We start from the raw sequence: 22,601 nt of genomic DNA, 5'->3' as shown, positions 1-22,601 counted from the left end.
TAGTAGACTACCTAAACTTATTTAATTTCCGTTTTCATCAACATTTTCAATCAAATATTTACTATATATTTGATTCTTTTTGAGTTCAGCTTATTTCAATGTAAACACATTTTTACAGTTTAAGTGAATAAAAACAGCACTGATAAATACGCATTTAATTTCTTAATGGAATGTGTATGCAAAATGTGTAAAATGTCTCATTCATTATGAGGTGCTATAATTGAATGCCTCAAATTGTGCCATCAGTCACTAAAGTTAAAGTAAGAGGCGACCTGTTTTAAGAGACCTAATGGTTTTATAACAAATAAAAAATAAAATGTAAATAACTAAATAATTAATCAGCCAGGGGTCTGTGAAGGCATTAAGGTAACAACTAATTTGAACATTATTTAGATGTTAGCCAAGGTCTGCGTGTAAACTGACCTATAACCAATAGAGCATGCTGTTATTACTGGATTAAACGCAAACCTGTAAAGACTAAAGTACACTTAATTAGAATAGACTAGAACACAGAAGATTAAAACAGCATACAGCAATATAGACAACAGCCTAATCATTTCAATGTGGAGAATTAAGAGAAATATCTGAAAATGTCTTTAAAAAAACAACAACACCATTTCACCATTCATAAAAAGGCCATTGCTAAAAGAACTGTCACGTTTTTAATGTTTATTTATTTTGTTTTTAGTTTATTATATATTTATTTGTAATAATATGTATGTGCTATTCTACCAATAAAACAAAAGAAAAAAGCACTATCTTCTATATTATTTTTGTAATGGTTATGCACTGATACCTCATATTCATATTAATACACCAAGTATTTTTGTTCTAGTATACATTAATCCGACCGCAAAGCACTCCAGCGGGTGGTTAAAACTGCTCAAGAGATCACCGGTACCCAGTTAACCTCCATTGAGAACATTTATCATAAGCGCTGTCTGGGCAGGGCAAGAAACATCATCGAGATGCCTCTCACCCTAACCATGGACTCTTCACCCTCCTTCCATTGGGCAGGCGTTACAGGAGCCACGCTCTCACACTAGTAGGATCAGGAAGAGCTTCTTCCCCGAGGATGTGACACTTCTGAACCCCACACCACCAATATAACCTGCACCTGCTCTCTTACTGCACTGATCACAGTACTTTACATACATGTATTGCACTACATTTTAAACTAGCCACAGATAGACAGAATTTCTTCTCAAACCTTATAAACAGTAACTTAAATAACACTCGTACTCTTTTTGCCACTGTTGAGAGACTGACAAACCCCCCAAGTCAGATTCCCGGTGTAATGCTATCAGACAGCAAATGCAATGAGTTTGCTTCCTTCTTTTCTGAGAAGATCATCAATATCAGGAAGGTGATTAGCACATCCTCAAGTAATGCAGAGGTCAGACAGATTCGTCCAAAATATCAAAAAGATACTATGTCTATTTTTGAAACAATTGATAGCAAAATTCTGAAAGACATAGTGCAGCACCTAAAATCATCAACCTGCTGTCTTGACACACTTCCCACATCTTTTTTCAAAAGTGTGTTTAACTGCTTAGAAGCAGATCTTTTAGAAGTGGTGCACGCCTCACTTCTTTCTGGGACATTTCCAAACTCCCTAAAAACTGCAGTTGTTAAGCCCCTCCTGAAAAAGACCAATCTTGATAACACAATTTTGAGCAATTTCAGACCAATATCTAATCTTCCTTTTATAGGCAAAATTATACAAAAGGTAGTTTTTAATCAGATGAACAAATACTTAAACTCAAATGGATACCTGGACAATTTTCAATCTGGTTTTCGACCGCATCACAGCACAGAGACAGCACTCATTAAGATAATAAATGATATTCGCTTAAATTGCGACTTTGGAAAAATATCGGTGCTGGTATTGCTAGATCTCAGTGCTGCGTTTGACACTGTCGATCATAACATACTACTAGAGAGACTGGAAAACTGCATCTGGCTTTCTGGGTGGTACTTAAATGGTTCAGGTCATACTTAGAAGGGAGAGGCTATTATGTGAGTATAGGAGAGCATAAGTCTAAATGGACGTCCATGACATGTGGAGTCCCACAAGGCTCAATTCTTGCACCGCTCTTGTTTAGCCTGTATATGCTTCCACTGAGTCAAATAATGAGAAAGAACCAAATTGCCTACCACAGCTATGCTGATGATACCCAGATTTACCTAGCCTTATCTCCAAATGACTACAGCCCCATTGACTCCCTCTGCAAATGCATTGATGAAATTAATAGTTGGATGTGCCAGAACTTTCTTCAGTTAAACAAGGAAAAAACTGAAGTCATTGCATTTGGAAACAAAGATGAAAGCATTCCTTGACTCTAGGGGTCATACAACTAAAAATCTAGTCAGGAATCTTGGTGTGATTCTGGACACCTTAGTTTCAGTAGTCATGTCAAAGCAGTAACTAAATCAGCATACTATCATTTAAAAAAACATTGCAAGAATTAGATGTTTTGTTTCCAGCCAAGACTTGGAGAAACTAGTACATGCCTTTATCACCAGCAGGGTGGACTATTGTAATGGGCTCCTCACTGGCCTTCCCAAAAAGACCATTAGACAGCTGCAGCTCATCCAGAACGCTGCTGCCAGGATTCTGACTAGAACCAGAAAATCTGAGCATATCACACCAGTCCTCAGGTCCTTACACTGGCTTCCAGTTACATTTAAGATTGATTTTAAAGTACTTTTACTCGTCTATAAGTCCCTAAATGACCTAGGACCGAAATATATTGCAGATATGTTCACTGAATATAAACCTAACAGACCACTCAGATCACTAGGATCGGGTCAGTTAGAAATACGGGTTCACACAAAACAAGGGGAGTCCTCCTTTAGTTACTATGCTGCCCGCAGTTGGAATCAGCTTCCAGAAGAGATCAGATGTGCTAAAACACTAGTCACATTTAAATCTAGACTCAAAACCCATCTGTTTAGTTGTGCATTTATTGAATGAGCACTGTGCTATGTCCGAACTGATTGCACTATATTTTCACTGTTTTATTTTATATAAAATCATTTTCTAAATGTTTTTAAATTGATTTTAAGTAAACGTTTTAATCATTTTAAAAGTTTTAAAATTGCTTGTTTTATTTTTTATTTTTTTCTTATTTTTCATGATTATTTTACTTTCTTTGATGTAAAGCACTTTGTATTACCATTGTGTATGAAATGTGCTATATAAATAAACTTGCCTTGCCTTGCCTTGCCTACATTTTGCACAGACTGCACATTGTTCAAGCTATTACACTGTAAACTGTCTAAAGTTGTTACTGTACAAAGCACGGTAAACTATTTATATTAAAACTAAAAACTATAAAAATTTAATTGAACAAATGTTACTTTGCATAAAATACATTACTTAACAACAATCCTCCAACTGTCATTACCACTGTTTTTACGTTGCTGCTGTTCAAAATGTATATATAATCCTTCATTGCTCTGTTCATAATGTACATACAATCCCTACATTGCATTTCTATTTAGTATTTATATTCTGTATATACTCTGCTCAATACTGTATATAGCAACTCCACTGTACATTCTGTAAATCATAGCTTCACTTACTATGCACTTATATGCATATTAAACACTATTTTCTTGCACTTCTGGTTAGATGCTAAATGCATTTCATTAGCTCTGTACTTGTACTCTACTGTACATAATGACAATAAAATCTAATCCAATCTAATATCACGTGATGTTGTTCCCGGCACGATCCATGATTACTCCAGACCGACAGGAGGCGGAGTCGCGTCCGCCATGTGTTCCGTGCGCCTCCCTGCTGCCAGCAAAGAGCAGGACACTGTGAAACACTCCGGGAAAATAATACGAAGTGAACATCTGCGTCCCGGACTAATAGATCTCCTTACATGCTGACTGTTGATAAATACTAGACGAGCGTCACGAGCTCCTCTCGCGGACACACGGAGCTGTTTTCTGGGATACAGTCGCATCACCCGGAGCCGGTCAGAGTTGTGTCAGTCACCCATGAGAACTGACCGCTGAAGTGTGTGTGTGTGTGTGGGGTTCTGACCCTCTTTAGGGATGTGTCATGGCATCGGTTCGGGTGGCAGTGCGGGTCCGGCCCATGAACAGACGGTGAGTGCGTCTTAAACACATAAATCACCGAATAAACAAACACGCAAACACCGGCGTTAATGATGTCACAACAGCTGCTGAGTGAAAGGCGTGACAACAGCTATTAAATACACGTAAAATTAAACTAGTGAGCTGTATTTCTCATTATTAACTCTTAATAATCTGTTCATTATTATTGAGGGGTTTTTTTCCTTTGGAAAGTTGTCATGTCGCAGGTCAGATACGAACCTGCGCTCCCAGAGTAGACACTGGACTCTACTGTAAACAATCAGATCGAGAGTCAATCGGATGCAAAATGCCCAAAATCTCTTGAATCTCTCTCTTTTTTTTTTTTTTTTTTTCAGACCCCTTTGTATTGAGACTGTCCCAAACCAAATACTTATCATAATACTTGTCATTTATAATAATAATAATAATAATAAAACAATATTTTTATCACAATTGTAAAAATAATAAAAAAATGATGATTCATAATGATTTTAACATTACTGTTATGTGAATAAATTAATTATAATGTTTGTATAAATATTGTTTATTTTTGTTTTTAATTTGCAACATATAATGAATGTTTTACAATAATGTTAGTATCATCCTGAAATCATCCATGAGTGCAATAGGAATTATAAACATGCTTTAAAATAAGGATGAGGATTTGTGGGACTGTATGCACACAAACCTGTGTGGATTTAGCTTGTGTAACTTCTGTATGTCTCTGGGGATTTACTGTGTACGGCTCATTCTTTCTGAAAGATCTCCTGATCCCAGACGAGCTGAAAGATTTAAATCTGCTTTCCACCTTAATAAAAGCATCGGGTCTAAAATAGACACCTAGTTTGTTTTGTTTGATTGCTCTAAATTAAATCATCTCCCTTGAGAGTAAACGCATGTGGACGATGGATTTACAGTATGTGTGAATAATAAATAAAGTGCATAAATATATATTTTATTAATGTATTATTGATTTTTGGCACAGGGAGAAAGATCTGTCTGCCAAATGCATCATCGAAATGGAAGGCAACAAAACCTCCATCACCAACTTAAAAGTACGTTGCAATGAAAGTCTCTAAACGGTAGATTTTCACAGATAAAACTATAGTTTTTTTTGTGCTATTTTTTACATCAGATTCCAGACGGAGTGACTGGAGACTCTGTAAGAGAGAGAACGAAGACTTTCACATATGATTTCTCTTACGACTCTTCGGACTGTAAGAACGGCAGCTTTGTGTCTCAGGAGAAGGTCAGTGGAGATATCAACAGCAGCACAGATTGCCAAATGATGATTGAAGAACTTTTGACATTTGCATGCATTAATTTGTTAATTAGCTGTGTACGCAAACAATAATGCGGTAAAATCTAGTTATATCAAAGTATGTTTTCCACACTTATTTTACTAAATGAAAAAATATATATGTGCATCAAATTAACTATACATAATAATAGTAAAAACTGATTCACAGATCAAATTTCTGTTAAGATTTAAATCAGAGAAAATTGAATGCAATGTAAGTCGTTTTGGATAAAAGCATCTACCTAATGCATGAATGCAAAGTAAATCTTGCAAGATCTCAGAACTAGTTTAATTATGTGACTTAATAGCCAAATACATATCTTCATGCTATCCACAATGCAATATCATTCAAACAGATTATGAGCATTTGATAATAACCGGAGCATGTTTGTGGAAGGGTTTATTTTATTTGAAAACCCCAGCTCCGTTTACGTATAATAAAGTAATCAGATCTCATTAGGAGCTAATCGTCTTAGTGCATGTGTTCAGAATGGTTTGTTACTCAACGATGACAGGTAATAATAATAATCTTGAGTGTTGAGTTAGATGGGACCCTGTACCACAAAACCATTCATAAGTGTAAATTTTTTCTAAATTGAGATTTACACTTCACCTCAAAGCTAAATAAATATGCTTTCTGTTGATGTATGGTTTATTAGGATCAGACAATATTTGGCCGAGATACGACAAAAATTAAAATACTGAGAAAATGGCCTTTGAAGTTGTCTAAATGAATTCTTAGCAATGCATATTACTAATCAAAAATGAAGTTGTGATATATTTACAGTAGGAAATTTACAAAATATCTTCATGGAGCGTGATCTTTACTTAATATCCTAATTATTTTTGGCATAAAGGAAAAATCAATCATTTTGACGCATACTATGTTTTTTTGGCTATTGCTACAAATATACCCCAGCGACATGAGACTGGTTTTGTGCTCCAGGGTCACATATATTAAAGTAAACACTAAAATAATAGCTAAAATCAAGGCTGGTTTCCCAGATCCTGAAGGGTTTGTAATGTAAATGCCCAGCCATCATTAACAGTACAGTTGAGCTCACATCTTGACTTTATGATTAACTTTCAGTTATCAGCTTTGCACGGGTGCATCTATAACTACTGTAATATCACAGGCATGATGTGTGTGTGTGATTTTAGGTGTTCAGGGACCTGGGCACTGATGTGTTAAAGGCAGCGTTTGAAGGATATAATGCCTGCATCTTTGCTTACGGCCAGACTGGATCAGGGAAGTCACACACCATGATGGGCATCCCTGTAAGCCTTTTCATTAATCCAAGTCTTTTTTATTTATCAGCCTATTGAGCTGAATACAGGCTCTGAATCATGACTCGTTGTGCCGTAGGGTGACGTCGGGCTGATCCCACGGATCTGTGAAGGATTATTCAGCCGAATTTCAGGAATGACTCGGAGAGATGAAGCCTCTTTCCGTACAGAGGTCAGGTGAGTTCAGAAATCAAATGTGAACATCCTGCAGTATTCGATAGCTAAAGTATGATAGTCAAATGGTGAAGTGTGCTCCATTAGGGCCAGCAAACAGAGCTGCATAAAAGTTTCAAGCAGTCCCCATCACAAACTCACACATTTATTGCTTGCGTCAGATTGCAGTTATTTTCGGTGATGCTAGTAGCACAGAATTCATATTTATTCACATTTACATTTTCAAAGTAAAGGTCTGTTGCAGTAGACACACAGAAAAAAAAGAAAAGAAAAACTGTCACGTTTTGATTATGCTGGCAGCTATTTGGAGATTTACAATGAACGGGTGCGGGACTTGTTAAGGAGAAAGATGGCAGAGACGTATAACCTCAGAGTCAGAGAGCATCCTAAAGAAGGACCCTATGTAGAAGGTAAGAGCATGACTTCAGACCTTAACCAAAACTATACTAGTGAAATTTTACTATTCTCAAACTGATTTCAGTGTCACAGCCAAACAAAGATGTTATGGATGGCACTCCTCTAATTAAAAAACAAACAAAACAAAAACATTCATATATATATTAATAAATTGATCAAAACAGTGGCATATAGCTTTCTGGTATTGTTTAATTAAGTGAATGTTGCTTTAAGTTTTTACTAGTAATAATTGAAGTAAATATTGAGTAAATATTGCAATATTAATTACATATTCAGTAAATATTGCATAGATATTGTTATATTAAGTATTGGTAAATATTGCAATATTATTTAAATACTCAGTAAATATTACAATACTAAGTAATTGTCGCGATATTATATATTGAGTAAATATTGTTATATTAATATTGGTAAATATTGCAATATTATTTAAATACTCAGTAAATATTACAATACTAAGTTATCGTGGCGATATTAAATATTGAGTAAATATTGTTATATTAATATTGGTAAATATTGCAATATTATTTAAATAAGTAATCGTTGTGATATTATATATTGAGTAAATAATGTTATATTAATATTGGTAAATATTGCAATATTATTTAAATAAGTAATCGTTGTGATATTATATATTGAGTAAATATTGTTATATTAAGTAAACGGTGAGTAAATACGATATTAAGTTCAAGTAAATATTGCAATATTTATTAATATTTACTTATTTACTTAATCTTGCAGTATTTACTCATTCAGTAAATATTGCAATATTAGGTAAACATTGCTTAAATATTGAGTGAAAATGTTAATATTTAAACATTAAATAAAAAAATGGTGTAAATATTGCATGTTTTAAAAAACACTTTAATGCGTCCTGATTGATCTCAGACCTGTCGAAGCACCTCGTGCAGAACTATAATGATGTGGAGGAGCTGATGGAGGCGGGAAACATCAACCGCACGACTGCCAGCACCGGCATGAACGACACTAGCAGCCGCTCACACGCCATCTTCACCATCAACTTCACACAGGTACAGGATCTACACTAGTGTCGTTGCCATAGAAAGTGGATTTGAACCATCTGTAAAATCCATGATGTCAGCAAAAGATGTAAAATACCATTACTAGGAAATAAGGTTAAAAGGATAAAATCATGCATTTTGTTTTTATTCCCTTCTTCTCAGGCTAAGTTTGACGCTGAGATGCCGAGTGAGACGCTCAGCAAGATTCACCTGGTGGACCTAGCAGGAAGTGAGAGGGCCGATGCCACCGGAGCCACGGGTGTCCGGCTCAAAGAGGGCGGCAATATCAACAAATCACTGGTCACTCTGGGAAATGTCATCTCCGCCTTAGGTGAGAGGCGCTGTCCTGCCCTGACACACTTCTGATTGTCTTCTTCCATTAAACTTTTGGGTACAGATGGTTCAAATTCTGTCTCTTTTAATGGTTATTCTGATGTCTCCTCCTGTCCCTGTAGCTGATCTGTCACTGGAAGGAGGGAACAGTCATTTGAAGAAGAAGCAGGTGTTTGTTCCTTACAGAGACTCTGTGCTCACGTGGCTCCTGAAGGACAGTCTGGGAGGAAACTCAAAGACCATCATGATTGCTAGTGAGTAACACCTTCTGTAATTAGTACAGACAATGGCTTGAAGGAAGGAACATCATTTATAACTTTTTACTTGATTGTCACACCACTTGTTTTCTTGATGGTGACACCATTAGAGTTATTAAATCAGTTTTTTTTGCAAGAATGTCATGCATGTGAGATCTCAAATATTTTTGTCCAGCTGTATCGCCTGCGGACGTCAACTACGGCGAGACGCTGAGCACGCTGCGCTATGCTAATCGTGCCAAAAACATCATCAACAAACCCACGATTAATGAGGATTCCAACGTTAGACTTATACGAGAACTGCGGGCGGAGATCGCTCGGCTGAAAGCACTACTCGTGCAGGGAAATCAGGTCTGAATGTGAATTTGACTTGGTATTTACTCTAAAAGATTAAAGCTATTTAGCCTTAACGATGGATCTTCTTTTCTTATCCAATTATCAGTTTTAATAGATCCTTTCACTTGCTGTTAGAGCTGTGGAGCGGCTATGTTGATTCAGATTCGTTCAATAATCGACAGTCAGTAAACTGAAAAGAATCAATATTGATCTTAAGGACACTATTGTCTTCTACCAGTCTGTTTCTAGCTGAATTTTAAACTTGTTTCATAATTGATTAACTTTACACAGTTATGGAATTAAGCTACTATTTGAATTAAACTACTGAATAAACACTATTGAGTCTCATATTTGAAGAAGTTTGCTTCATTGATTCTGTTGTTTTCCTGTTTATTACTGTGAAGCTAATTTAAAGCGATCGTTATCGTATAAAGTGCTTTATAAATTAAGGTGACTTGACTTGGTTGTTATATTTTTATGTCGTATATTTCAGATAGCCCTGCTCGATTCCCCCACAGCGTTAAGTATGGAGGAGGAACTGCACCATAATGAAGCCAGGGTAACACGAAACTCATTCATAATCACATAACAACAGCTCTTGTACACTCTCCTCCCAGCTGATGCAGTCGCACTGAATAAGCAGTTTCTAAAGCGATTAGTTTTCACACACTGAAGCCCATGATGTTCTGAACAGCAGGGATTTCTTTGCTTTTTGCTAATAAATGCTGTGCGAAATTCCACTGATGAATTCAAATGTTGGTTATGGCAGGACATGAGATAACACACACAGTCGTGTGCATGTTTTTCTGTCGCAGGTGTTGGAGCTGACCAAGGAATGGACGAACAAATGGAACGAAACGCAGAACATCCTGAAGGTCTGTCACCATCTGTCAGTCAAGCATCTCACTTGTATCACCTGGTTCTCTGAGTTAGAGACTGTGTGTGTGTGTGTGTGTGTTGAGCAGGAGGAGACTCTGGCTCTGAGGAAGGAGGGAATCGGAGTGATCCTGGACTCGGAGTTGCCTCATCTCATCGGGATTGATGATGATCTGCTCAGCACGGGCATCATTCTCTATCACTTAAAGGTAGTGAACATCAGGCAGTGTTCATCATGGTGGTGAAGATGAAGATGCAACTACAACCGAATGAATGAGTTTTCTATATTAACGTATTTAGCGGACTATAAGTCACACTTTTTTTTCATAGTTTCGCTGGTCCTGCGACTTATAGTCAGGTGCGACTTATTTATCAAAATTAATTTGACATGAACCGAGAGAAAGTGCCAAGAGAAAACATTACCGTCTGCAGCCGCGAGAGGGCGCTCTATACTGCTCAGTGCTCCTGTAGTCTACACTGAAAACATAGAGCGCCCTCTCTTGGCTGTAGACGGTAATGTTTTCTCTTGGTTCTTGGTTCTAAATAAATGCGACTTAAAGTCCAGTGCGACTCATATATGTTTTTTTCTCATCATGACGTATTTTTGGACTGATTCGACTTATACTCAGGTGCGACTTATAGTCCGAAAAATACGTTATGTTGTTTATTTCATAAGAGTTTACAGTGTCTGTGTGTGTGTTCAGGAGGGAAGGACATACGTTGGCCGTGATGATGCCACTACCGAACAGGACATCAGTGAGTTTACCAGGCTTCATTGACAGAACTCTCTCTCCATCTGTTTAGATATTATTGGATTCAGTCACAGCACACAAACATGATATTAATAAGAAGCAGTTGAAATGCCACAATGTAAATCCGTCTAAATTTATGCACCATGTTTTCTAGAATTATCTAAATTAATTAAATCTGTATAATGTGATATGATTTCATTTTATTTTTTTGGAAAATGTGGATATTTAGTTGGTGCTGTTTAACAGAATTATTTATTTTAATGTTAGTGTTAACTATTTTACCCGTAGTTTAGATAAGTCAGATCAGATGAAAGAAAGAAGAAAATGAAAGAAGTAATCAGAATTAATTAATCATGTAATGGTTTTATTATCAAACAGGTATCTCTATGAATTGCAATTTCACAGTAAATTCCTCTCCCTGTAATTACAATTCAAATATCAGAGCAACATCCTGTGTATGATGATGCATTCATTGGTTTATGTTTTAAATGCATAAAAACATTTCATAAAAAATAGAACTTCAGTTAAATGCATTTTTTTTTAATTCCATTTGAATTCTCCCCTTAAATGGATATTTTACCCAAAAATGAAAAATTGCTCAGGACGTCCAAGATGCTCTATCCTCTTTGTTTCTTAATTCGGATTTGGATTGCCGTTTTCAGTTCTATTTAGATTTAGATTTGCAACTGGAGTAGAATTTAAAATCAGATCTTTGCCTAACCCCAACTCAGATTTTGCCAGATATTTTCTCTCTCTCTCTTTGCAGTTCTTCATGGTTTGGGTCTGGAGAGTGAGCACTGTCTGATAGAGAATCAGAATGGCACGGTCACTCTTATTCCTCTGAACGACGCTCAGTGTTCAGTCAATGGCGTTCAGATCACTGAGCCCTGCCAGCTCAACCAAGGTCACACATATACCTTTCTACAAAGAATTGCATTTGTTTATTAAATAAGCTATGCAGTTTTATGCAAAGCTGATGTTTTTTCATTTATTAAACAGACGGTAGATTTATTTGTGCATTTGTGTTGCTCAGGTGCTGTCATGCTCCTCGGCAGAACCAATATGTTCAGATTCAATCATCCTAAAGAGGCGGCTAAACTTCGGGAGAAGAGAAAGGTGAGAGGAATTCACACACAAAACTTCAGCATCTCTCTCACACAAACACTCATTTGTTCATGTATCTGCTCTTCCTGTTTTCCAGAGCGGCCTCCTCACCAGTCTGAGCCTATCCATGTCTGATCTGTCCAAGTCCTGTGAAAACCTCTCCACAGTCATGCTGTATAACCCTGGGTAAGCCACCGTGTGTGTGTGTGTGTGTGTGTGCAACAGAGCGAGTGATATCTTCCTCTTCCTCAGCCCTTCTCCCTCTCTTCCTTCCCAGAAGCCTTCTCTTCCCTCCTCTCTCCATCCTTCTCTCTCTTCATGGCCTCCGGCACCATTGCTGGTACTGCTGATGCCCAGTGCTTAAAACAGCTGATCGGAAACTCTGATTCATCCCCGCTTGCCAGATCATCAGTGATCCAATAGGGATGCACGATATATCAGTTACCATACTGGTACTGACTAATGGAAGATAAAGCATGTATATAGTATATAGTGGAGGAATATACAACATGACCACCAACAGCCAGTAGTTTGAGTTGAATGGCTGGTCATCATTGGTATATTGCACTACCTTTAAAAGTTTGAAGTCAGTTGGGGTTTATGTTTTTGTTCAGCGAGGATGCATTAAATTGGTCAAAAGTGACTGTAAAGACTTTTATAATGCTACAGAAGATTTGTTTCAAATAAATGCAGTTCTTTTGAACTTTCTGTTCAGAAAAAGATTGATAATCAGAATTGTTTTTTGAGCAGCAAGTTAGTATATTAGATTTCTGAGAAATCATGTGACACTGAATGATTCTGAAAATACAGCTTTGCATAGCTGAAATAAATTACAATTTAAAATATATTTAAATTGAAAACAGCTATTTTAAATTGTAATAATATTACACTATATTACTGTTTTTATTGTATTTTTGATCAAATAAAAGCCTTGGTGAGCAGAAGAGATGTCTATCCAAACCTGAAAATAATCTTACCATACAAATCATTATTGGAAGAAAATCCTCTTTTTTTTTTACAAGCTTTTTTCTGTTACAGTTCTCATGAGCACTGAACAGATTTTTGCCATTTTTGCTGTACATTTTAATATTTCAAGCCTAAATTTGAGCATATATAATTTTAGGTTGGACAAGGTTGGTCTAGTATAAAAAAACATCTGTTCACCAAAAAACATTTTTTAAATCGATGCATCCCTAATAAACTACAAAATGCATGTTGACTTTTTGCATGGTCTCATTAATAAAGGAACGCACAGTAAAAAAGAGTTTTCTGATGATTTAATCTCGAGACTGATCATGATCCTGGGCCATGACTTACCACACTACAACTACATCTCATGAATCAACACCAAACATTCAACTTTCATTTGATTTGAGCTTTTTATTATATTATTTTATTTTAAGGAGTTGTTCAAACACAAATTCTGTCTTTATTTATTTTTTTCCATTATCCTCAAATAAAATGAATGAACACTAACAGTCTGGACCTGTGCAGCAGTTTTTGGTAACGTTTCCTCTTTCTCAACTTCTTCATGGCAGTCTCTTCACTGAAAAGGGTCCCATCTTTCTCAGGTAGAACCAAAGTACAGCTAGTGTTCTCGTGTTAACTGTTGTGTTTTTACATACATAATAATGTCAGTATTTGTGGGTTCAGTCTCTCCGTTTCTCGTTCATCATGCTTGTGAGAAGCACTTCATCATCATCCTAACACTTTAGTCCAATGTGTGTTTCCATCTCTTATATTTAAGCACGTGCTTATAGTTGCAGCGCATGCAATGTGACGGCTCAGTGACCCTCATCCCATGTGCTGGTGTGAGTTTGCAGTGGTGTGTGTGTGTGTGTGTGTGTGTGTTTTAAGGGTGGAAACTAATTGTGTCTTATATGTTCCAGACTGGAGTTTGAAAGGCAGCAAAGAGAAGAACTGGAAAAACTGGAAAATAAAAGGTGTATCTTGTGACATATCAAGATGCAAAATACTTCAGTGAAACACGTGATTTACATAAAGCAGTTCTGCAAAACATCTACTAATAATTTTAGTGTAATATAATAAGTAATTTGTAAAATAATTGTATTTATAATCACGTAATAATGATCTAATAATATATATTCATTTATAGAAATCCATTTCAGATTGATGTATTTGTGGCCTAATCACAATTTCTGTCCTTTGTTTTGTTGCTGGTCCAGGCGGCTGATAAAGGAGATGGAGGAGAAGCAGAAGTGTGAGAAGGCGGAGCTTGAGCGCATGCAGCAGGAGGTGGCGTCTCAGAGGAAGGAGTCTGAGGAGGTGCAGCTGCGCATCCGCAGACAGGAGGAGAGCCTGCACAGACGCAGTCAGGACATCGAGGGCCGCCTCCGAGACTTGATCGCTGAGAAAGAGAGGTTTCAGGTCAGACTGCTGATCAGGAAGCAGGACATTCTATGGTTCAGTGTTTGGAAATGTTCTGCTAATAAAATCATGACATGTTTTTACTAGGGTTAGTTTTTGTCTCCAAAAAGAGCCTTTTTTATATGCTAATGTCTGTTGTGTTCAGGAGGAGAGACACCGAGAGCAGAAGGAGCAGGAACAGCAGAAACAGAGGAGACTGCACCCGAAGCAGAAGCTGAAGGAGAAGAAGGAGGAGGTGCAGGAGGAGGATCTGGAGGAGGACGAAAAGACTCAGGCCCAGCGAGATCGAGCAGAACAAACCGAGCTCCTTCGGGAACTGGAGCGGCTCAAACGAGAGCGCGTGGAGCAGGCCATCAAACTCCAGCTGGAGCACAGGTGAAAAAGTCAATGACTTACAAGTATTTTCCGGACTATAAGTCGCACTTTTTTTCATAGTTTGGCTGGTCCTGCAACTTATAGTCAGGTGCGACTTATTTATCAAAATTAATTTGACATGAACCAAGAGAAGTAAACCAAGAGAAAACATTACCGTCTCCAGCCGTGAGAGGGCGCTTTATGCTGCGCAGTGCTCCTGTAGTCTACCACTGAAAACACTGAGCACCCTCTTGTGGCTGTAGATGGTAATGTTTTCTTGGTTCTAAATAAATGTGACTTATAGTCCAGTGCGACTTATGTTTGTTTTTTTTCCTCATCATGACGTATTTTTGGACTGATGCGACTTATACTCAGGTGCAACTTATAGTCCGAAAAATACAGTACAAGTATTGGTAACACCTGACTTAAGAAAATATGTTGAGTCTCAGTAATATATATATTGGTGTGAAAGCAATCCGGACTAACTTGCATATAGATTTTATGTTTAAATTTAAATGTTATTTAATTTTTTTTAACTACAATAATAAGACAAAGAATATTATTATTAGTATAAAGTATTTAATTTAAATAATTATGTGTAATTATGATACATAATTTAAATTAACTACAATAATTATTATTAAAATATATAATATATTATTTTGTAATATTGATTATATTATTATAATAATAATTATTATTATTTTTAGATATAAAATTAAAAAAATTATATGAATTATATTAAATATAATAATTATAATAAAGCTATACTTTCAATTATTTTGTTATAATTATACACTTAAGTAATATCGTATTTATATATTATAAAGGTATTATAATTACTAAATATATTTTAGATATATTAATATATGTAGCTTTATCGAGTGTGTACTTTTGTCATGTCAAAATGAATGTATACTGCAAGGGTGTACTTTCTTTAGTGAAAATGACAGTAAAGACTGACATTATTACAAAAACTTATTTCGGATAAATGTTGTTCTTTTTGAAAATTCTATTCATTACAAAAATCGTCAGAAAATGGATTCTACAAAAATATGAACACTGATTATAATAGGAAATGTTTCTTGAGCTTTAAAACAGTATATCAGAATGATTTCTGAAGGATCATATGACACTGAAGACTGAGTAATGATGCTGAAAATTCAGCTTTGACCACAGAAAGAAATGTCATTTTAAAATATATTCAATCCGAGATCAGTTATGTAACAATATTTCACAATAATAACCTCCAGGCGTCTGGAGGAGCGAGAGAAGGAGCAGCTGAGTCTGGTTGGGCGTCTGGAGGAGCAGCTGAGGGAGCGCAGCGAGGAGGCGGCCGCCCTGCTCACGCCGGATGAAGCGCGCCGACTGGAGGACGATAGACGGACGCTCACCGAGCTCAGGGAGGAGCTGCTCAGAGCCAAGGAGGCGCGGATCGATGGAGAGGAGGAGGGCGGGGAGGAGGCCCGGAGGAGCGTGCAGGCTCGGTATGAACACTTCAAACTGATGCAGGTGGAGGAGCTGAGTTTGCTGGAGGAGTCACTGATCCAGCAGAAGGACGGACTGGAGCGGGAGGTTACCCATGAGCGCACGTCTATCGGCCTGCTGCTGCACACGCACAAGGACAAACAGAGACAGGTACAGGGGTCCTTGTTTCAAAAGCACTCTCAAACAAGAGGAAAACTGATGTGGGGAGGTTTTCATTGTTTATTTATTTTTTTAAACGTAATGATTGTGATGAGAGTGTGGCACATTCACGACACTTAAGTAAATACCATTGTGTTCATTTTTACATTTATATTTAAGTTTGAAGTCACAATCTTTTGAGATGATTCTTTTTAGTGAGTCTGTAACATGCAACAGGACCAGTGTAGTTTGATTCACAAACAACTGAATCTTTTGAGATGATTCTTTTTAGTGAATCTGTAACATACCACAGGATCAGTGTAGTTTGATTCACAAACAACTGAATCTTTTGAGATGATTCTTTTTAGTGAATCTGTAACATACCACAGGATCAGTGTAGTTTGATTCACAAACAACTGAATCTTTTGAGATTTTTTTTTATTTATTTTTTTTATATCCAACAAGGCCTGTGTAGGTTAAAAAAGCACAAGCATTTTGTTAAATGGTTCTTTTTAGTGATTCTGTAACATTCATCAAGACCAATTTAGTCTGACTGAAAAAAATGACTCTTAGGAGGTTATTTTATTTTATGAATAGTTCCATAAGACAAATTACCATTTTGAATTAGTGAATTAGAAAAACTAAGTAATTTAAAGCATTAGCAAAGAGAGAATTTCTTTGAAATGTGTGCAAAATGGACATTATAACTGAATTATAACCCAGAATGAAAAGACTCTGGTGATTCACTTTTCTCATCCTCGCAGGTCTGTGATATGATGGAGCGCGGCGTTCAGGACGTGTCCTTTCTGGGTCAGGAGGAGGCTCTGATCCAGCAGGCCGAGCACAGGCTGCAGTTTAAAGAGAGACAGCTCCAGTCTCTCTGTGAGAAACACCTCCCTGCTGTCTCAGAGGAGCGACAGAGAGCCATTGAGCTACTGGAGAGAGTTAGAGGAGGAACAGGGTCTCCTGGTTTGGACGGAAGTCCAGAAGCTATGGACAAAGAGCTGGATGAGACTCTGTATCAGGTAAAACTATGATCTCTTCCTGTCTAAATGGATGACACTTGGCCTGAATAAGCTGCATACTTGTATTGATAGTAGCATCTCGCACATGTTTTTTTTTTTCTCCTGGTTATCCATCTTTATCGTTTCTGTGTTTTTCTCTGTAGGTAGAGAAGGAGCTGGAGGAGAAGGAGGAGCGTTTGTCTCAGTACAGCGCGAGCGCAGAACAGCTCCAGCAGCTCCAGCAGTCGTACGAGTTCACGGCAAACGTGGCCCGTCAGGAGGAGAAGGTCCGCAGGAAGGAGAAGGAGATCCTGGAGTGGAAGGAGAGACAGCAGCGGGAGGCTCTGGAGCAGGCGGTCGCACGCTTGGAGAAGAGACACTCCGCTTACCGCAGGAGCCTCAGTCTGGAGCCGGACGCCGAAGGGCCCCGAAAGAGGTCACAGTCCGCTCTAGGACAGAGCACTTCCAGGCTTACAGGAACACAAGACCTGGACCAGGACAGGTGTGTAGTTGGACAAAAAAAGACTGCCCTATATTGTTATGTAAAAGTACACCGTATGCTGTGTCTTTGCTTTATCGTTTTGTTCTGGGTGTTTCTCAGGATGGAGCGAGAGATCGCACAGTTGAAGCAGAGGATCAGTGAGAGTGAAGGAAGTGTGCGGAGTCTCAGTGTGAGCGGGGAAGATAAAAACAGTGTGAACCAGTCGCCCGTCAGCCCCATACAGACCCTCCCGACTGTGCTGTCTATAGGAGACGAGAGGTACACACACCACAGCTGCCTTTTATTGCTGCTTAACCATCTCAAACAAGCAGTGTGTAGTAAAGACTTACTGCTTGGTTGTGATTTTATCAGAAAGTAATTTAATTTGTGGCCATTTCCCTCTCAGGATTAACACATATATTGAAGAAGAGGTGCAGCGGAGACTGCAGAAACTGAACCTGAGGAACAGAGAGAATAACAACACACTGTCACTGTCTTCAGACTCAATGCAGGTATAAACCTACAGCTAACACACACACTCTCTTTAAACTGCAACACCCAGACTTAAAGTTTTGCCTTTTAACTTTGGTGCAAATCAGTGTTTTCATTGTTAATTAAATCTATGAAGTGTCATATTCGTTAATCGAAATCAAGCTGAAATCAAAAAATGAACAACTTTTTAAAATGTAATAATTGGCAAAAGTTGAATTACTAAAATGACTGAAACTAAAACTGAAATAAAAATGAAGCCCCCCCAACCCCCCCACCAAAAAAATAAATAAATTACAAAAGCAAATAAAATGATTGAAATTTAGACTGAAATTAATGAGACCAGGAAATGCAAAAATGATTTTCAATACTATATAAAACATATTGAAATAACAATGGCACGTCATCTTTTTACTTTAACTGTTTTCTTCAGAACATCTTATCATTTTTACCAGTGTAACTGAGACGACACAACCAGGGACAAACATCAACAAATAATAAACTATTATAACTAATAAAACTGAATATTTTGTCTCACTCAAGAATACTTTACCATACAGAAGTGAAATATGTTGTTTTAATGTTTTCTTTAAATTGTAGACCAAAACGTCATGTTCTTGCTATCATTATTCTATTATAAACATACACTTGCTGATGTACAATTGCTTTTCTATTTGGTTTGAATGCAAATTGTGCCGAAAGCACAATCAAATTAGCCCAATTATCTTCTGTGAAATTTTTGTGCAAGCACAGAATTGGTGTGGGCTTATAAAAGAGGACAAAAATGATGTTTAATGTTACCCTAGTCATGCACAAGAAACCCGTTAAAACCCACAGAATTGTTTTTGGCTCTGCAGGAGGAGGAGCAGGATAGTGAGGGTAGCTCTGTTAGATTGACGGATGAGGTAAGCACAGGCCTCAGCCAATCAGCACCAGCTGAGTGGACTGTGATTTGCATGATCCAGCCTTAATTTGCTTTCCGCTCACAATCTCTGGTATCAGTAGATTGGGTCTTTCCTGTTTTCCTGTGGTTTTCTGCTTTGGGAGCATGCAGCCTGCCCAATGATGTCTTCATAGATGCATTTCACATGTTCCAGCAAAGAAACTGATATTTTTCTTTTTGCTACCACACTGATGGGAAATGACAAACAAGTGCTTTCTCCCCTAAATCAGCTACTATTTATTGAGATTTTATGAACCTGTTTTATGAACCTAATGAAATGTGTTTAAATCTCTCAGGAGAGCGATAAAAAACGCATCGATCAACGCAAACTGAAATACGAGGTACTCTCCTGTATGTTTAGGTCATTTTATTTCATTAGCACTTTAGTTGAGGATGTTTTCTGACCGTCAGTGCCTGTCTTTCCACAGCGGCTGGTGTCAGTTCCTCTGGATCCGAGTCCGGAGAGTCTTAAAGATCCAGTCAGGATCAGTATTCCCCGTTATGTCCTTTGCGGGCAGGGAAAAGATGAACACTTTGAGTTCGAAGTCAAGGTTTGTCTGCATTTCATAGAACCACAATCACTGCATTATCTGTAAGAATGATTGAATTGACCTTCTCGCAAGCTCCTGTAAAATCCCTCTTGTGGTTTTGTGTCTGTGTTCAGATCACTGTGTTAGATGAAACGTGGACAGTGTTCAGAAGATACAGTCGTTTTCGGGAGATGCACAAATCTCTGAAGCTGAAATATCCAGAGGTATGACCCACATGTATACTAAGAAACAAATATGACGCAACTGGTAGAGCATGACACTGGTAACACCAAGGTCATGGCGTTTGATTCCTCGAGAATGCACATATCAATTACATGTATCAGAGTGCATCCTAAGTTGCATTGGAAAAATGCATAGATGTACATTTATTCCAGATCAAATTTATTGATGTAATTTTTGAAATATTTGTAATTTTTGTATAATTTCAACCCAAAATATAATTAAGGACCATTTCCGCTGTATTTATATGCAATTGATATTAGTGCATGAATAAGCTGCTTTGATACATGCATTAATAAAATAAATAAATAATAATAATAATAGAATCAGATCAAGTTCATGCATGTATCCTGTGAATTTTCAAGTTTTTTTAATCCATCTTTATTACATATTAATATATTTCATCCAAAAATAATAATATGTTCTGGACCATCAAAATTTGAAATATGACACAGACCCCATTTTTGTGAGATTCACCCAACTGTGGTGCATTAGATATTTTAGATAATCTTGAATCTTGTTTTAGCTCGCGGTGTTGGACTTCCCTCCCAAAAAGATTTTTGGAAACCGAGATGAGCGAATGGTTGCAGAACGCCGGAATCAGTTGGAGGTAACTGTTTTTGAGTGAGAACCTCATGAACACTACAGGGGTTTTACTGATTGGAGATGTTGATGATGTCATTGTGTCTTCCCAGCAATACCTGCGGAACTTCTTCCACGTGATGATGTCATCCTCGCCTTCTTCTCCTCTGAGAACAGACGAGTTTGGACTACACCTCTCAAAACACGCCGTGTGCAGCATCTCTCCTTTCTTTAAGAAGGGAGTGTTTGACTACAGCAGTCACGGGACGGGCTGACACACTCACACACAACAATTAAACAATTAAAACACTCAATAGATAAATACAAACTGACTCCCAGAAAGTGAAAGTACAGCCAAAAGAAAAAAAAATAAGAAATTGTATTCAGCATAAAGAAAATCAAGCCTGAGAACGTTGCATTGTGATATTGTTTTCATGACAAGCATATTTTTCATATGACATTCTCATTATACTATACACTTTGAGGTTTAACTTAAGGTTGTTGTTTTTTTTCAAGTGTGATTCCCATAGTAATATAGATTTTTATTTTTAATTCTGTGTTAAAGTTAAAAATTCTATTTCTTTTTAAGTAGCATACATTTAAATAACAGTACGACAAGACTGCCATGGTGTATGAATAATTTACATTTGAAATATAATATCATTATTATTGTCATGAAAATAATATCATAATGAAAAAAAAATAATCTAAATTAGGCTTTTTTTTTTTTTTTGAGGTGAAACATGACCTGGGTTCATGCAGACACGTGTGCACTCATTTAGGAAATCTGAAAATCGAGCAGGAAAGGTAGAGTTACTTGAAATGGAAAAAATGTATGGTGAAAAAAAGGATCCAAAGATTTGTTTGTGCCTTGTTGGCATTAATTGAGCTTTAAATGCTACAAACATAAACTGACAACAGATGACGTCTTGTGTTTACATCGAGGACCGTGAAGCCTGTTTCTGTGCACAGACAGGACGTCCTGTAGCTGCTGCTTGGGTTAGTGATCGACTCTAAATCATGCTCTTGTTGTAGTTGATGCGGACAGTATAATCAATCTCCTCTACTTTAGTCTGGATGTAGATGATGAAAACAGCAACGTGTTACTGGCTCCAGTCCATATCTACTCCAGATTAAATGAATTACAGCAAATCTGTACTAATATCTATGATACTCAGGCTAACGTTGAGCAGATTATTATTATTTTTATATAACCACTAAGATGTCAAAGCTCACAAAATAGCATATGAAGTGTGAGCTTATGTCTTCCAGCAAAACGACTAATGCTCCTGGTTCAGAGCTACTGTCTTACTCAACACCCTTGATGAAGTTTAAGTAGAACAGGCTGTGATATGTCCACTGATAACTATCCAACACTATAAAGCCATATAAATGTATATGTAAATGTAATTTACACTTGATGTGTACAGAGGAGTTTGTCATGAACATCTCATGATGTTTGGAGGAAAGGGATGTACTGCTATAGTAGCCATTAAGATCTTCTTGATCATTAGAGCACTTGTTTCCTCTAAAAGAGAACTGACTGAGAGTAAGATTTATACATTTGCTTTTTTTATTTCTGGAACTGAATGTAATAATTTGTGAGTAACATGACTTGGTAACTCAGTTTTAGAGAGTAACATGAATTGTTTAGCACCGTATTAAAATCATTGGTTATTTATGTTGTAATGAGTACATTTGTCAAAGAAGCTTTTGCAAAATTCAGCTTGTTGATGCAACATTTCAGTGTAATCATGTTCATGTAAGTAAAGCAGATCCAGAGTTGATCTGAAAGATAAAACATCTTCCTGTCCTAGGATTTTTCGTTGGTTTTCTGAAGTTTGTTTAAACTTGACAGATCAGCGAATTAGATATTCGCCGACCCCCTTTTTGCTGGTTTCGCCTGTAAATTCATCACAAGATTGCAAAGTCAGAATCTCACTACAATTCTATTTTTGGAGAAATGTGATTGGCTGTGGTTCGTTCCATGCTGACC

At 37.2% G+C, this 22,601-nt stretch overlaps 1 protein-coding gene across 6 annotated transcripts; it reads left to right on the top strand.

The window, feature by feature from the left end:
* The first annotated feature begins 3,773 nt into the window (after positions 1 to 3,773).
* LOC113047924 (kinesin-like protein KIF16B) lies at positions 3,774 to 22,423 on the top strand. 6 transcript variants are annotated; one of them, XM_026209443.1, is made up of 33 exons: positions 3,774 to 4,122; positions 5,096 to 5,165; positions 5,246 to 5,359; positions 6,572 to 6,688; positions 6,777 to 6,874; positions 7,172 to 7,281; positions 8,177 to 8,319; positions 8,473 to 8,641; positions 8,766 to 8,897; positions 9,076 to 9,251; positions 9,730 to 9,795; positions 10,052 to 10,111; positions 10,202 to 10,321; positions 10,817 to 10,868; positions 11,631 to 11,768; positions 11,898 to 11,980; positions 12,066 to 12,154; positions 12,249 to 12,308; positions 13,507 to 13,539; positions 13,858 to 13,911; positions 14,155 to 14,356; positions 14,502 to 14,731; positions 15,964 to 16,348; positions 17,101 to 17,361; positions 17,505 to 17,842; positions 17,942 to 18,100; positions 18,228 to 18,333; positions 19,168 to 19,215; positions 19,550 to 19,594; positions 19,682 to 19,804; positions 19,918 to 20,007; positions 20,550 to 20,633; positions 20,719 to 22,423. In XM_026209443.1, exons 1-33 carry the CDS (start codon positions 4,076 to 4,078, stop codon positions 20,878 to 20,880), a joined length of 4,164 nt encoding a protein of 1,387 aa, XP_026065228.1. In that variant the 5' UTR covers positions 3,774 to 4,075; the 3' UTR covers positions 20,881 to 22,423. The 6 variants fall into 6 exon arrangements, with proteins under 6 accessions (XP_026065228.1, XP_026065145.1, XP_026065304.1 ...); XM_026209360.1 differs by having other exon boundaries at positions 12,246 to 12,308; XM_026209519.1 differs by lacking the exon at positions 19,168 to 19,215 and having other exon boundaries at positions 12,246 to 12,308.
* Positions 22,424 to 22,601: the final 178 nt, after the last annotated feature.

The sequence above is a fragment of the Carassius auratus genome, chromosome 1 (genome assembly GCF_003368295.1).
Source record: "Carassius auratus strain Wakin chromosome 1, ASM336829v1, whole genome shotgun sequence".
NCBI classification, from domain to species: Eukaryota; Metazoa; Chordata; class Actinopteri; order Cypriniformes; family Cyprinidae; genus Carassius; species Carassius auratus.
Note: the sequence above shows the minus strand (reverse complement) of the source record. Positions and strands in the feature narration are given on the sequence as shown.

Excerpts from the sequence above, each read along its gene's own strand:
- LOC113047924 (XM_026209360.1), top strand. The coding sequence starts at position 4,076 with ATGGCATCGGTTCGGGTGGCAGTGCGGGTCCGGCCCATGAACAGACG. Across the intron at positions 5,166-5,245 it reads CCTCCATCACCAACTTAAAA|ATTCCAGACGGAGTGACTGG; the intron begins GTACGTTGCAAT and ends TTTTTACATCAG. Across the intron at positions 11,981-12,065 it reads AACTTCGGGAGAAGAGAAAG|AGCGGCCTCCTCACCAGTCT; the intron begins GTGAGAGGAATT and ends CCTGTTTTCCAG.